Source organism: Pyricularia pennisetigena, chromosome 2 (genome assembly GCF_004337985.1).
Source record: "Pyricularia pennisetigena strain Br36 chromosome 2, whole genome shotgun sequence".
NCBI lineage: Eukaryota > Fungi > Ascomycota > Sordariomycetes > Magnaporthales > Pyriculariaceae > Pyricularia > Pyricularia pennisetigena.
In genome coordinates this window covers 3,912,516-3,927,553 of record NC_043741.1, presented here as the reverse complement: position 1 = coordinate 3,927,553, position 15,038 = coordinate 3,912,516, and the positions used below count along the sequence as shown (strand labels likewise).

General features: G+C 53.2%; 3 protein-coding genes across 3 annotated transcripts; 2 read left to right on the top strand and 1 right to left on the bottom strand.

Moving 5' to 3' along the window:
- Nucleotides 1-1,131: 1,131 nt before the first annotated feature.
- PpBr36_01091 (uncharacterized protein) lies at nucleotides 1,132-4,914 on the top strand (the record flags this gene model as incomplete). The annotated part of the gene is made up of 2 exons (XM_029888280.1): nucleotides 1,132-1,602; nucleotides 1,663-4,914. The coding sequence occupies 2 exons, from the start codon at nucleotides 1,132-1,134 to the stop codon at nucleotides 4,912-4,914; spliced, it is 3,723 nt and encodes a 1,240-aa protein (XP_029750946.1).
- Nucleotides 4,915-6,244: 1,330 nt separating this feature from the next.
- On the top strand, nucleotides 6,245-8,629 carry PpBr36_01090 (uncharacterized protein; the record flags this gene model as incomplete). Its single annotated transcript, XM_029888279.1, has 4 exons — nucleotides 6,245-6,569; nucleotides 6,690-6,820; nucleotides 7,017-7,286; nucleotides 7,409-8,629. The coding sequence occupies 4 exons, from the start codon at nucleotides 6,245-6,247 to the stop codon at nucleotides 8,627-8,629; spliced, it is 1,947 nt and encodes a 648-aa protein (XP_029750945.1).
- Nucleotides 8,630-9,532: 903 nt separating this feature from the next.
- Nucleotides 9,533-13,934, bottom strand: PpBr36_01089 (uncharacterized protein; the record flags this gene model as incomplete). The annotated part of the gene is made up of 6 exons (XM_029888278.1): nucleotides 9,533-10,306; nucleotides 10,371-10,751; nucleotides 10,849-10,899; nucleotides 10,982-11,403; nucleotides 11,482-12,199; nucleotides 12,312-13,934. 6 exons carry the CDS (start codon nucleotides 13,932-13,934, stop codon nucleotides 9,533-9,535), a joined length of 3,969 nt encoding a protein of 1,322 aa, XP_029752052.1.
- Between the last annotated feature and the right edge of the window lie 1,104 nt (nucleotides 13,935-15,038).

Below are 15,038 nucleotides of genomic sequence, written 5' to 3'. Positions count from 1 at the left end.
TTTCCCTATACCTATCTGTCCCATATACCAGGTTGAGTCGTGAGTTGATCTGCCGATGATGCATGAAGGGAGCGGGTCTCGAGGCATGAGGATGACCCATGCGTGAAGTTCGTCTGGAGCGTACTTGTTCATATCTTTGTCCAAAAAAGCTACATACGCATACAACCCTACTAACCTGCTCAAATGACTGGTTGTGCTTTGTTCAACAAACACTCGACGTTGGCCTGCAAAAGGGTGGCCCTCGATGTTGCGAAACGAGGCCTGAAGTGAGGCCTTCCCGCCAGCGTGCTTGTTCGCCGTAAATCTAATGCGGCGGCGGCAAGGATGGTCATGGGTACACACTGTAGACTCATGTTCTTCCAAAGATCAAGTTAGGTAATTCCGCTATCACATTTGCCGCCGATGCAGAGGAATGAGCAAGGGGGTGTTTAGCACCTGAAATAGTTTAGCCTGGAAGTATTTACGCAGCTAGGAGGAACATGCAAATGTTTAGGTAGTGGAGAAACTCCATGGTGACTGGCCAATGCCACCCTTTAGGTCTGTCAGTCTCTGGAGGTTTTGCTTCGTCCTGTCTAAAGTGACAGCCTCAAACCTCTATGGCTTCGACGTGCAATATATGGCCCCAACTAGCGTCAAATAAATGGTACTTGGGTAATGAGATCGTAGATAATCCTAAGAAGATATATATTCCAGCCATGTGGCCGGCTTCTTGGACGGCTGGCTGTGTTTTACCTTGCCTTCGCGCCCCGCATCAAAGTTTGACATGGATAAACAATGGGTGTGATCACGTGGCTCAGCGCCATGAAAATTACGCTTATCGCAGCTCTTATCGATTCAGTCAATTGTTCCTTATCGAACTTTTTTTTTTCTTCCCCTGGCGCCATCGTGCCGTCCCCGCGGTAATGTTTGCTCGAACTGGTTCAACGAACGCGACGAGGCAGGAGGCATCTGGGCTTGTCTAAGCAAAAAAGAAATTTTTATCATAACCCCGACTGGGAGGGGTAGTACTAGCACAACTGCGGTCTCTGAGTTAATGGCTGGCACTGCCTGATCGGATCAGAATAATCAACCTAGACTTGGGCTCAGTTGCCCTCCCAGCTTGCCGCCAGTCGCGGCGCACAGCTCGAAACCATGGCTCCCGCCGCCACCAGCACCCAGTGGGATCACGAATACAACACCCTTCGCCGTGAAAACCTCTTCCGGAATCCTCCGACCGATCATTCGGCATACCCCGCTCTGCAGATTGCTGTCAATCCTCACATTGAGTCCTTCAATGCGCTTTTCAGGGACGATGGTAAGCCGGGCCTCATAGACCATGCCATCAGGGATATCGGGACCAAACACTTCTTGGATGGCGATGCCAGCATGCCATTGTCGCAAAGGAATAGGCTTTCAGTACGGATCAAGGAAGTCAGTTTGCAAAAGTCCTGGGTGCCGACTACCAACAAATTCGCCAAGACACGAGAGATATTTCCCGCAGAGTGTCGAGAGCGTCATGTATCATACAGGGGCAAACTCTCTGCAACGTTCGAGTACCAGATCAACAATGGTGAACTGAAGGAGTGTGTCCGTGATATCGGCCAGATGCCCATCATGGTCAAGGTGAGTTGTTCTGCCAGGGTCCGACATGCTTCAATATGCTGAATACTTACACTATAACAGTCAAACAGATGCCATCTTGAAGGCAACTCGCCCGCCCTGCTTGTGCAGCGCAAGGAAGAGAGCGAGGAACTTGGCGGCTACTTCATTGTGAACGGCAATGAAAAAATCATCCGGTTGCTCTTGCTAAACCGACGAAATTTCCCCTTGGCCATCAACCGTCCGAGTTTTCAGAACAGAGGCCCGGCTTACACGCCATACGGTATCATATTGCGGTCTGTCCGCCCCGACGAAACCTCTCAAACCAACGTGCTCCACTATCTCAACGACGGAAATGTCACATTCCGCTTCTCATGGAGGAAGAACGAGTATCTGGTCCCCGTTATGATGATTTTGAAGGCGCTAGTGGAGACCAACGACAGTGAAATCTTTGAGGGGTTGTGCGGCCCGCCCGGGTCTAAGGGGGTGGGAAACTCATTCCTGACGGATCGTGTCGAGCTTCTCTTGCGTACATACAAGTCCTATGGCCTATACAGCAAGTCAAAGACCAGGGCTTACCTGGGCGAAAAGTTCAGGGTTGTTCTCGGCGTCCAGGACTCCATGTCTCACTACGATGTCGGCACTGAGTTCCTCAAGAAGATAGTGCTTGTGCACCTAGGCAGTCATGACGTGACTGAACAACAAGATGCCGACAAGTTTCGAATGATCCTCGTGATGATGAGGAAACTATACGCTCTCGTCGCTGGCGAATGCGCAGTGGACAACCCGGATGCGGTCCAAAATCAGGAGATTTTGCTAGGGGGTTATTTGTACGGCATGATCCTCAAGGAGCGGTTGGAGGAGTTTGTGGCAGTGTCACTCAGGGCTGCGCTGCGAGACTATCTCCGGAGATCACCCGCCAACACGTTCACTTCTGCCGCGTTTGAAAAAGACTTCCCCGCCAACATCTTCCGAAGAACAAACGAAAACCTTGGAAACAGCCTGGAATACTTTTTGTCTACTGGCAACCTTCAGAGCCCATCGGGCCTGGATCTACAGCAAACATCCGGGTTTGTGGTAGTTGCGGAGAAGCTGAACTTCTTGCGTTTTATCAGTCACTTCCGCATGGTACATCGTGGTAGCTTCTTTGCCCAACTCAAGACAACAACAGTCCGCAAGCTTCTGCCAGAATCCTGGGGCTTTTTGTGCCCTGTGCACACGCCTGATGGTTCCCCTTGCGGGCTTCTGAATCATCTGGCGCACAAGTGCAAGATTATGACAGACGCAGTAGATGTCTCCGCCATCCCGAGGCTCGCCACTGAGCTCGGGGTGGTGGACACTTCATCGGCGGACACCGAGGAGAGCGTACCTGTGATGCTCGACGGGAAAATTCTCGGATGGTGCTCACCAAAACAATCTCGTACCATAGCAGACACACTGCGGTATTGGAAGGTCGAAGGCTCGCATGGCGTTCCAGTACACATGGAGATCGGTCTGGTGCCTCCATCAAACGGGGGCTCCTACCCTGGAATATATATGGCATCTCAGCCCTCTAGGATGGTTAGGCCTGTGAAATATCTCCCCCTCGACAAGGAAGATTTTGTAGGCACGCACGAGCAGCCCTACATGTCCATCGCTTGTACCGAGCCTGAAATCGTCTCGGGCGAGTCGACCCACGTCGAGTTCGATCCCACAAACATGCTGTCAATCTTGGCCAACATGACACCCTTCTCAGACTTCAACCAGTCACCAAGAAACATGTATCAATGTCAAATGGGTAAACAAACTATGGGAACTCCGGGAGCAGCCATCAGTCGTCGAACAGATAACAAGATGTACCGCATCCAAACCGGCCAAACACCAATTGTCCGAGCCCCGCTTCATAACGAGTATGGGTTCGACAACTTCCCTAACGGCATGAATGCTGTTGTGGCCGTTATTTCATACACGGGGTACGACATGGACGACGCTATGATCATCAACAAGTCGGCCCACGAGCGAGGATTCGGACATGGAACGATCTACAAGACCAAGAAGATCACGCTCAAGGATGACTCGAGAACACGGTCGACGAAGCATATCACCAAGATGTTTGGCTTTGCCCCCAACACAACCGTAAAGGCGCGAGATCTTGAGAAGCTGGATCTGGACGGCTTGCCACGCATTGGTAGCAAGGTTGAGCAAGGTGATATCATCGCCGCCTGGCACACTGTCTCGGCGGATTACAGTGATCAGCTGGTCAACCGCGATGGGCTCACACATTATGAGAAGTACAAAGACTCAGAAACGGCCTTTGTCGAGGAGATTCGCCTTGTCGGTAACGAAAATGGCACAGAGCCGCTGCAGACGGTGTCGATCAAGTTCAGGATACCACGATCTCCTGTGATTGGTGACAAGTTCTCGTCACGCCACGGACAAAAAGGTGTGGCGTCCCAGAAGTGGCCCATGATTGATATGCCTTTCTCGGAGTCGGGAATGCAGCCAGATGTCATCATCAACCCGCACGCTTTCCCGTCTCGAATGACGATCGGTATGTTTGTCGAGTCGCTTGCGGGAAAGTCTGGAGCTTTGCACGGGCTTGCCCAGGACTCGACCCCTTTCAAGTTTGACGAGCAAAACACGGCTGCCGAGTACTTTGGCCATCAGCTCATGAAGGCAGGGTACAATTATCACGGTAACGAGCCAATGTATTCCGGTATCACTGGTCAGGAATTGGCGGCGGACATATACATCGGGGTGGTATATTACCAGAGGCTACGACACATGGTTAACGACAAGTTCCAAGTACGTACGACGGGTCCGGTGGTTCCGACAACCGGTCAACCGATCAAGGGAAGAAAACGAGGTGGTGGTATCAGAGTTGGAGAGATGGAGCGTGACGCCCTCTTGGCCCACGGGACGGCATTCCTGTTGCAGGATCGCCTGCTAAACTGCTCAGACTATACAAGGTCGTGGATTTGCCGGACCTGTGGCACATTCCTTTCAGTGCAGCCGACAGTGTCACCATTTGTCGGTAAACGCAAAGTCAACACGGTCAGGTGCAGGAGTTGTGCGCAGCGTCTGGATAGTCTTGACGAGGATGTTGATCTCACGACGCTCGAAGGTGAGATATGGGAGGATGGACAGGGCAACCAATGGATCGGGGGTGACAACACCACCGTCGTGGTTGTTCCGGGAGCGCTCAAGTTCTTGGACGTGGAGCTGGCAGCCATGGGTGTCAAACTCAAGTACCGCGTTGACCCCAAAGATGCGCCACGCAAGGGACCTATCAAGCGGGCAGGCGTGGATGGTTTCCGTGTTGGAAACTCGATGGTCGCGCTTCCGCCTGTGCACTAAGTGTGTGGACCAGGGATGAGGTTGGGCGAGGCGACCAGTGTGCTTGTGTGTTTTGCATTAATCTCGGCCGTTTTGTTGGCTTGATATGAGGGGCGTTCATCAAATACAAACAACTTGATTTTCTTCTTCTTCCGAACCGCATCTTTTCAATCTCCATTTGGTGACATCTTTACTCTACCCTGATTTCAAATTCTTCCACCTGGTGTACAAATCATCGTGGAAAAGCTTAGCCGTCGCCCGACTGGCTTTCATACCGTTTCTGCTCGTGCAAGCATCCAGTTCTCGCCTGGTCATGTCGCCGCCCGCGTGCGACATGCACTTGTCCGGTGTTGATTTTCTTTGATTGGCATTATGAAGAGCCCACTGATGTTGGAGGATACCTGCGCACAGGACTTGACTGGTGACGACTTGGGTTTTGGGCGAGAGATTACACCTTCCCGGGCTAGGATCTCTTCGATGAACCCCAGGGGGGTGGGTGGTCAAGGCAATGCACTTGATGTTGGTACGCGGAAGGTACATTAGTCCTCTTGCCCCATACATACCTGAGATACCTTCCATGATGTGCAAAACTAAATATATATTGCTTGAGATACCTACGTCACCACCTCCCGACCCGGTATCTACCCCAGTGATATGTCTCCCATTCCGAATAGATATCGAGCGACATCAAAGACACCTCATTTCCAACTTTATGAAGACTCTTATCCAAAGGCCTTTTTTTTGTGGGAACACTGAAAGAAGCATTGTCAGTGACACCTGACATGTTTGATTTCCGATTTAATGTTTAGTCTACGTGTCTGGGCGTCTGGGCCGAGTGGTGACTTCCTTGGGTAACACTCATCGCAAAACCGGCGAAAAGGCCTTTACTGATGTCTACCTGCCTATTTTCCCTACCTGCTGCCGCAGTAGCACAGAGGTGGGCAGATTTCTCCCATCTTAACTTGACTTGGTACGTGTCACAAGCCTTCTGCGCATTCCCGAGTGTATGCCGATGGATGACAGACAGGGTTGAGTGTCGGACAAGACTCTGTTGATGCTGTCGATTTTTCAGGTTGCCCTCAAAGTCCTGTTTGCCCCTGCGTCCCTCTCAAGTACCTTATTATGTCTTTCGACTTACAGTTTTTCTAACCGCGCCCCTGTCCCCTGATTCCAGACCAAGTGGCCTTTCCCTTCTTTTTGCTTAGGGAGCAAGGAACTAGCAATATCCGACTCAAATCGGACTCATCCCCTGATTTGTTCTAGTCTTGAGCATTTTGGGCTCATAGACGGATCCCGGGCTTGTATTTGGCTCGCACGAGTGCTGCTGGATCACGGCTTAAATCAAATCAACATGCCACCAGCTGCCACGCCACTCCTGCTGGCCATCATCGGAGCTGCATGCCTAGTCCCATCAGTTATTGCCGCAACAGCATATGACTATGGGTTCGACACAGGGCCTCTTATCAGGAGACAGGTCAGCGAGAATGGGAACAACCCACGGAATCGCATTGTTGCCAAGGGCGCCCGTCGTTCCAACGACAGTAAATCGGTGCCACTGCGTCAAGATATCCGAGAGTTTCAGGAAGATGGCCACAAATGGACACTATTCATTCTGGGCCTGAGCCTGATGCAGTTTGACGACCAGGATGAGGCCATTTCGTTCTACCAAATCGCCGGTACGTTGTCTGGCAGTGCCGGAGCTCTGGGGATTCTTCTGCAGAGCATGCCCTTTCACATCGATATGACGAGATGAACGAGAGAAACTCGAGGCTGATCAACATCGCATGGGCGCTTAGGCATTCACGGTGTGCCGTTCGTGGAATGGAACGGTGTTCAGGCCACGCCAGGAAACGAGCTGGCAGGCTATTGTCTCCACGAGAACACACTGTTTCCAACTTGGCATCGCCCATACTTGGCTCTGTACGAGGTAAGCTTTTTTGTCCCCCGGTATACTGACGAATGCCTTCCCCGAGAGAGCTCCGATACGATCCACACAAATAGAGGGGTTCGCTCCGCAGTCACACCATATGAGAAGGGGCACAAGGTTTCTCTTTTAATAAGAGGTCTCTGTCTATGTAATCAAGAGAAAGAGAAACACTCAAGCTGATTTGGCGACTTTGCAGCAAATTCTTTACAACCACATCCAGCAAATTGCGTCCTGGTACCAAGATGTATCGACTCGAGAACAATACCAGCGCGCTGCTGTCAACTTTCGCATTCCCTACTGGGATTGGGCAGCCACGCCTCCAGAGGGCGAGAGCCTGCTGCCTTTGGCAGTAAGTGGAAGCCCTGTGGTAGAAGTGGCTGGCCCCAACGGAGTACAAAATATCTCAAACCCCCTGTACGCATATGAATTCCGACCCCTCGACGCTTCTGCCTTTTACATCGCGCCTGTAAGTACCCCTATATGAAACAGACAGCTGTAACGTCTTTTAGTATCTCAATGGGGCCGTAGTCATGAACTGGTGTTTGTCAGAAGTGGTCAAAACTCACCATGTCATCATTTCCTGTGTAGTGGGATCACTGGGACCGAACTCTTCGCTCACCAAGCAGCCAAGACTCAGGGGCAACGTCCAACAACACAAAGGTGGGCTTGGCCCTTGATCAAAACCATGCAATGCTCCAGCAGCGCGTATATACCATCTTGTCGAGCTACGATAACTGGACCACCTTTAGCAATGAGGCATGGTTCCCAAAGGGAGACAGCAGGCACGACTCGATCGAGTCAGTTCACGACGCCATACACAGCATCGCGGGACTTGGTGGACACATGACCTACATACCCTTCTCATCGTTCGACCCAATCTTTTGGTTGCATCACACCAACCTCGATCGCCTGTTTGCGCTCTGGCAGGTCGTGCACCCAGACGTGTGGATCGAACCACAACCAGCGAGCATGGCGTCTTACACAACCTCGGCGGGGGATATCATGACTTCCAGGACTCTGCTGGCCCCTTTTTTCTCCGACGTGAACGGCACCTTCTGGACCTCGGACACAGTGAGAGACCCCGAGGTTTTCCAATACAACTATAAGGAGACGGCCGGGGCCAGGTTCGCTGGCCAGCCGCAGACAGAGGATGAAACAGCGGCCCAGATCCGGGTCATCTCAACCATCAATAGACTCTATGGGCAGTCGAGCCCCGCACGCCTGGCTTATTCCCGATCGTCCCTGCATAGATCAATGAACTTCAAGGCCCAGACCAGCAACACTTTCATCAATGCAGCAGCGACTGGTGCTTTGTCGAGCTCAATATTGCATCGGGGCCGCATCTACCGCGACTGGACCATCAATGTACACGCCGAGAAACAGGAGCTTGGGACCACTTATTTTATCCATGTCTTTAATGGCTCCCCACCGGCCGCGGCAGATAGTTGGATATCTGCTCCCAATCTCGTAGGAACGCTTGGCATGTTTGCCTCGCCCAACAATATAGGCATGGCGACAGGGGCTGGCATAAATAAGACCAACCTCGTCTCTGGCACGATCCCTTTGACTTCGCACCTGGCGGGAAAAGTAGGCGATGACGAGCTGGTGAGTTTGGAGGTCGACCAAGTAGAGCCCTACCTGAAGCGGCTGCTGCAATTTCGCCTAGTCCTTGCCGATGGAACACCCGTCGATAGACGTGCCGTTCCAAGTCTTCACATATCGCTTGTCAGCTCCGAGGTCCTGGCGCCCGAGACTGAATTCGCGCTTCCAAAGTGGGGGGAGTGGGTGCAGCATTTTGAAATCTGTTAAGGCGGAGGGCATGTAATTCTTATATCTTTATTATTCTTGCTTCCAAGTGTTGCAATAGTTATAATGTTTATCTGCTTGGCTTTTCCTACAGCTTTTCAACCTTGTTGTGATGGTGCAAGACTTTGGTGCCATTGTTAAATGGAGCTAAGATGGTAAATAAATATGTGACTTTATTTTTGATAGAGAGTGAATACATGAAGACTTTGGTTAATATTCTCAAGACGGACTGAAACCTGGTCAAAGTACAGAGACAGGATTTCCAAAGCAGCTTCAAATTGCAAACTATAAACACATCATTTTGTGGGGAAAATTATGGGCGGCCAATCATGGTGACAGTGGGTTTGGGTTGATCCGCAGTTTCATATGCGGTGTAAATGTAGACTGTGAACTCGAATGTTCAATGTCAATTATGTTCTATTAGTTTGACTTGACTATTATCAATTGCTTTTCTTGCCCCATAACGCACGAGGTGAATGGAAAGAAAGCACGCCAAATGTACATCTTCAACAACTCACCTAAATGCCATCCCTCATCGGGGTTTTATGTCGTCGCTTGTTTCGAAGCGGCTGTTTGCTTTTCCTTGTGAAATCAACAACAGGACATGTGCATGATATGGGGGTAAAATGAGCAAAAATGAAAAAAAAAGAAAGAAATCAGGACAGTAACAGGTCTTCATGTAGCTCAAATATATGTCATGGTGGGCAGCACAAGGAAATTGACGAGAAGACGCTTATAATTCAAGGGGCCGCATACAATACGCCGGCAGAATGTCTAGGGATTAAATCCAGAAACAGCAAAAAGAGGGTACCAAAAGCACAACGCCAAGATATCATAAAAAAAAAAAAAGACGAGTATGAAATGTGAGGCGAGGGCCTCATGGCTCCGAAAAAATGGGGGACTTCTTCACGTCCCAGGAAGCCAGCTCTTCTTCTTCTTGATCTTGGTATCCTCCATACCCTTGAGGATGTCATCGAAAGACATGCCCGTATCGCCGCCGGCCGCAGTGCTGCCATGCCGAGAGTGATCCTTGGCATGACTGGGCGGCGGGCCGTTGTTGCCCACGACCTGCAGGTTGCCGGCAGAGTAGCTGCGGCCCATGTGTGTACGAGCCGATTGCGCAAAGGGGGCCGACGGTGAATCCATCTCTCCCGGGGCGGCTGGGGCGGGAGAGTTGAGGTTGAGCAACGACCTATTGCTGCCGCTGTACGGGCTTCCGGTTACGCCTGGGGGTCCAGCGGCCGGATCCATGTCGACGGGCTCGAGGCCAAAGGCAATGCTCGACCGCCAGTGGCCCGACACGCGGTTGCGGGTCGACGCACCGGCTGGAGACTGCCGGCGAGGTCGGAGCATGGGCGAGCCCATACCGCTCGCGGTCGGAGACGCTGACCCGGGCGTGCCTGTGCCCATGGTGGGCGAGCCGGACCCGTCGGCGTCCATGCCCGAGAAGCCGGGACGAGGCGGCTCGAGCGGCGACATCAGAGGGGGCATCATCTGCTGCGACTGATCCAAAGATCCTTGGCCCGGCCCTTCGGCATCGTCCATGGCCGCTGCAGCCTCGGCCCACCTCTTGGCGGCCTGCCAGCAGTGAGATCGATCGTATGTCGCCTCGACCGAGAACAGTACAGCATCCGCCGACAACTCGACCTGCTTGTCCTGGTCCACAAGTTTGAACCACATCTAGAACCAGGAAGTGTTAGTAGCTCTTTGCTTTGGCCAATCAGCTGCTCAAATATTAACTGACCTTGCGAACACTGGCACCGTCCTCCATCCATGGCGGATCACCCTTGGGTGGCATACACAGGAAGTACTCTACACCCTCAGTGAAGCGTACCCCTGGGGCGTCCACTGCAAGCATGGGAAGTGCTTGGATGACGACGTAGAGGAAAATCCAGCAGCCAAACCTGAAGTCCGAGAGCTCGGATGAGTTCTTGCCCTTGGCCTCGGCCAAGTCGTACTGCTTGAAGGCATCAAGGAAGGAGTGGCGCAGGCTGTCAGTATCGAAGTTATACGATCGCCGCATGACCAGTATAAGCTCGTGGCTCTTGACGCGCCTGTCGACAGCGGCCTGCTCTTTTGCCGAAAGCTGATCGTACGTCTCCAAGATTGTCTTCATGGTCGGCATCTTGATGGCAAGTTAAGTTAGTGTTCTGTCGCGGCTTCCTAGATTCATATACCGGAAGAGGAGGAGGGAAGGAGAGCCCTGCCGCTGCATGGCTTACCTTGGGAACATCAAATGGTATAGGTGGTAGAACGGGTGGCGACGAGTTGTCCTGCATTTGGAGAAAAGTGGCTGCGTCAGTTTGATACTTTCGTCTGTGACTTGTGCAAACCGTGACAAGGTAAGAAGCCTACATATTCCTCCAATAGTTTGCGAAGCGCCACAATCTCGGCATGTGCTGGGTCGACAGGCTCATCGTGCGTTGCCTGGTTGAACATACGCGTCGTCATCTGCTCGCGGTCAACCAGGAGGTCGTAGAGCGCACAGAGATCCGAGTAAAGAGTCTTGAGCACCTGACGGTTCAAGCCACTCTCGGTAAAGGGGTTCTTCTTGCTGCGAGCCTTGGGCGGCCAGCTTCCAAACTGGTTCTTGTAGTACTTGAGAACGAAACTGCGCATGCTGATGAAGCTGTTTTTCCAATTCTTGAACCGAACGTGCCTGAAATCAGGGTTCGATGTGGAGTTGGCAATGCCAGCGAAAATACCAGGGAAGGCCATGTCGTCCAGCCGAGTGCAGAAGTTATGCCTGCGACTTTCCAGGTCGAAGTGTGAGCGCTCTGCAGAATCCGTGGTCAGCATTTTCTCGAAGGCCCTTTGGAGAACGTCATGTCAAATAAATAAACGCCAAGACTTACCAAGACGATCCCTGGTTGTCCGCGTGAGCTGAGTAAAAATGGGCGATCTAAGTTCCGTGATGGCCTCCCACTTGCCGACAGCGTGCACAAAGGCCTCATTGTAGAGCTCCCAGAATCGCAACTGCTCGCCAATCATGAGGCTCTGAACCGTCTTTTCCGGACTGTGCTTCACGTCTGCAAGCCCAAACTGATCCGTGTAAAACGACATGCTTAGGTCCACGTCCCTGCCAAAGGACATACCGTCCGGGCTGGAAAACCCATACTCGCGAAGCAAACCTGCGATGCGCATCAGCACGTGGAAGAGCGAGGGGTTTTCCAAGGTTGCCACCAGCGGTTGGCCTGTCAGGAAGGCAAAGAGATTTCGAATGTCGATCAGACGCTCAAGCGGCGGCGGGCCCTGGGCCGGCCTGGGCCAAGTTGGCGTCTCGGTGAGGAAAAGTCGCAATACTCCAGTGCCGTCGCCACCGGGGGGCGGACTGGGCGTCGTTTGCACATTGCGCCGAGCATCTTCGGCAGTCAGACTATCCCGTCCACTGAAGCTGTTAATCCGGTCTCGGTTGCCGGCAGGCGACGAGGTCATCTCCGCTCGCAGCAGGTCATCGAACACGCTCGAGTCTGTGAAAATTCCACCAGGAAGTCTGAAGCTAGGTCCTGCACCACTGTCCCTGGGGAGCAGGAACACCATGACATCACCCGACTCATTCCATAGCTCCGGTACCTATACCGTTTTGCGTTAGTAGCCGTTTGAGAAAGGGAAAAAAAAAAGATGGGACGATCGTAGAAATAAGCAAAACGCGGTTCGGATGGGCACCGAGTAGGAGTTTCATCACCTTTTCACCATTTGACAGATAGCTGGTCCCATACTCAGCCTTGCCTTCAGGGCCGAGGATCCAAGCCGCGCTGTTCGAACCTTGGGCTGCAGGTCCATTGTCGGAGGCCTCCTTACCACGACCACCGGAAAGCCAGCTTTTTCGGAGCCTTCCGCGACTAGGACTGCGCCCAGATGCGGGCTTTCTCTCGCTGGAATGTGCCGATTGAGCCCTAGAATTTGCCGAGTGAGGCCTGGATGTCGCTGGCGCGGAGGCCTGTATGCTTTGCGGGCCCTCAGTCCTTGCCTTGACGATCTTGGACCCTGGAGACGGATGTGCCGAAACACTCCTCCTCCCGCGATGCGGTTCGGGCGAAGGAGATACCTGACGGGGGCGGGGTTGTAGCCTCTTCTGCTGCTTCCCCCGTGCTTCCGATTCGGTCTGCCGTTGACGCGGTGCACTAATGTCTGAGCCGGGAGGGGAATCAGACGGCGGTTGCGTCATACCGCCGGCCAAAGAGTTATCTTTGGGTGGTGGTGGCGGCGGCGGGTCTGACGATTTGGCGGCCTTGTGACTAAAGTTGCGCATCATGCGAGCGTCGGGATGCTTGCGCTCTGCGTCTGTATTTTGGTGGGGTGGGATGGCGTTGCCGGCATCCGGAGCCGGGGCAAGGGGAGGCGGGAGCTTTGGCGAAGAAAAGTCGAGATGGCCGGCGGCGGCGGGTGCTTCCGAGTGAGACTGGGATTTACGGTGGGCAGGTGAAACCGAGCGATCATCACCGGGGTGAGAGGGAACAGGCTTCCGGCTTATCGACAGTCGAGAGGTGTGAGGACCTCGATCGGAGGGTACCGGGGGTGCCGTTCGATCTGGAGGAGGCAACTCTGTAGCTGGCGATTTAGTCTTGCGTGTCGAGAAGAAGGATTTTAGTGTAGGTGACGCCTGTTTGGGGGGCCAGGCAGTTAGGGACAAGCGTTTGAAATTCCGCTGCTTGTCCGCCACCGGGGGGGAACTGGCGGCGGTGGTGGTGCTGCTGATGCTGCCGCTGCTGTCGGTCAGCGTGCTCGCAGTCTCTCCAAGCACTGGCTGGGTAGAGGCACGCTGGTGCGACCGCCTAATGTGCTCCTGCAGCGCATCGTATTCATCCTTTTGCTGCAGCTCCTGCAGCCGGGGCCGCCCCTGTGGTACGCTCAGGCTCGTATCTGTGCGACCAAACGACTTAGGACTGACGCTGCCGTCGAATTCCCCATCCCGCGGGACAAGGAACACGGACGACACGGGCCGTGGGCGCAACCGGGGTCTTGGTGGTTGTTGCGGCGGCTGCTGGTGCTGCGGCTGCTGGTGCTGGTGGTGTTGATGCTGATGCTGATGCTGATGCCGGTGCTGCTGCCGGTGCTGCTGCTGAGTTTGATGCTGCTGTTGTTGCACCTGCTGCACCTGCTGCACCTGCAGCATCTGGCGCTGGTGATCTCGGGGCTGCGACGGCTGCGGCAACGGCTCCTTGTTCTCCTTGTCTTCACTGTTGCAAGGGTCGCCGGGGGATAGGGGGGAAGCGGGCAAAGAAGGTGCAGAAAGACGGTTGGAACGATTTGAAAAGAAGCTCATGACTGAAAGACGCCTCTCTTTGGAGGACTTACTAGAAGCCATCTTGACGACGCGGGCCGTTGGCTGTCTTGGTCTGGTGTATCGGGAGACCAGACTGGGATCCAACGAGCAACACCACGAGACAAGGTGAGGTAGGTAGAGCTCTTTCAGGAGCGACGAGCAGGCCGTATAGTGCGTGGATGATCGTGGGCACGGTCGTGAGGGCGAGACTTTTTTTTCTCGGCTTGGCCCCCGGTCTGCTTTTTCTCTGGCGCTGGGAAACCAGGCCGGACCGGTTGACTAGCTTCCCTGGTTTACGAAAAGCATGTATGTATGTACCTACCTTGCTTGCGCGCTTGGTTCGGAGGTCTCGGTTTCGCGGCTGGCGGGGACACCAAAACCTACGCTTCTGGGGATATGAGGGGGGGTAAACCAGCGAGGGTGGGAGCGAGCAAGCTGAGCCTGTATGTTTCGTGGCAGTCTAGCCTAGGCACTGCACGGTACGCGTACTTCCGATCGAGCCCAGATTGTTTTGTTGTTTTTTTCCTCTGCAGGCTGGACTGTTTGTTGGAATACCGTACTGTGCCAGGCCAGACCTGTTCAAGTTACGTAGACAGCAAGGCGGCATGTGGGCTTGCAAACGGCGTCGTCTGCCGGGATGGTGAGGCCAGCCAAGTGGGTCTTGGCGGTAGCTGGGCAGTGCAGCTGGGCGGGATTCCAGGTGGGTTGGTGGATATGAGTGAGGCTTGGTGGTTAGCACAGGTGAGGTTGAGGCAACGAGTTACAGTATTACGAGCGACTGATACGGTACACTCAGGTACAGTCAGGGTACAGTAGTATCAAAACGGGTACTATTTGGTTTTTCTTTTTGCTGTTTTTGGTTGTATGAGGAAAACTTAGTCACGTACTGTACAAGGTTCCTAGCAATGGACTCCCGTGCTTCTGTTGGCGGAAATAATTGGGCAGATCAGACCCATCAGCTCATCATCGTCTGAGACCCTTGTCTCTTTGACTTTGACCTTTTTTTTTTTTGTTCGTGGGTGTCTATTTTTTGTTTCTTTTCTGCTTTTCTTGGCTTTGACTTGTGTTTGTTGGCAAAGAAATGCAAAAGTTCCTCTGCCGCTGCGAGGGGTTCTTCGAAATTACAAGAAGCAAGCGGGCCAAAAA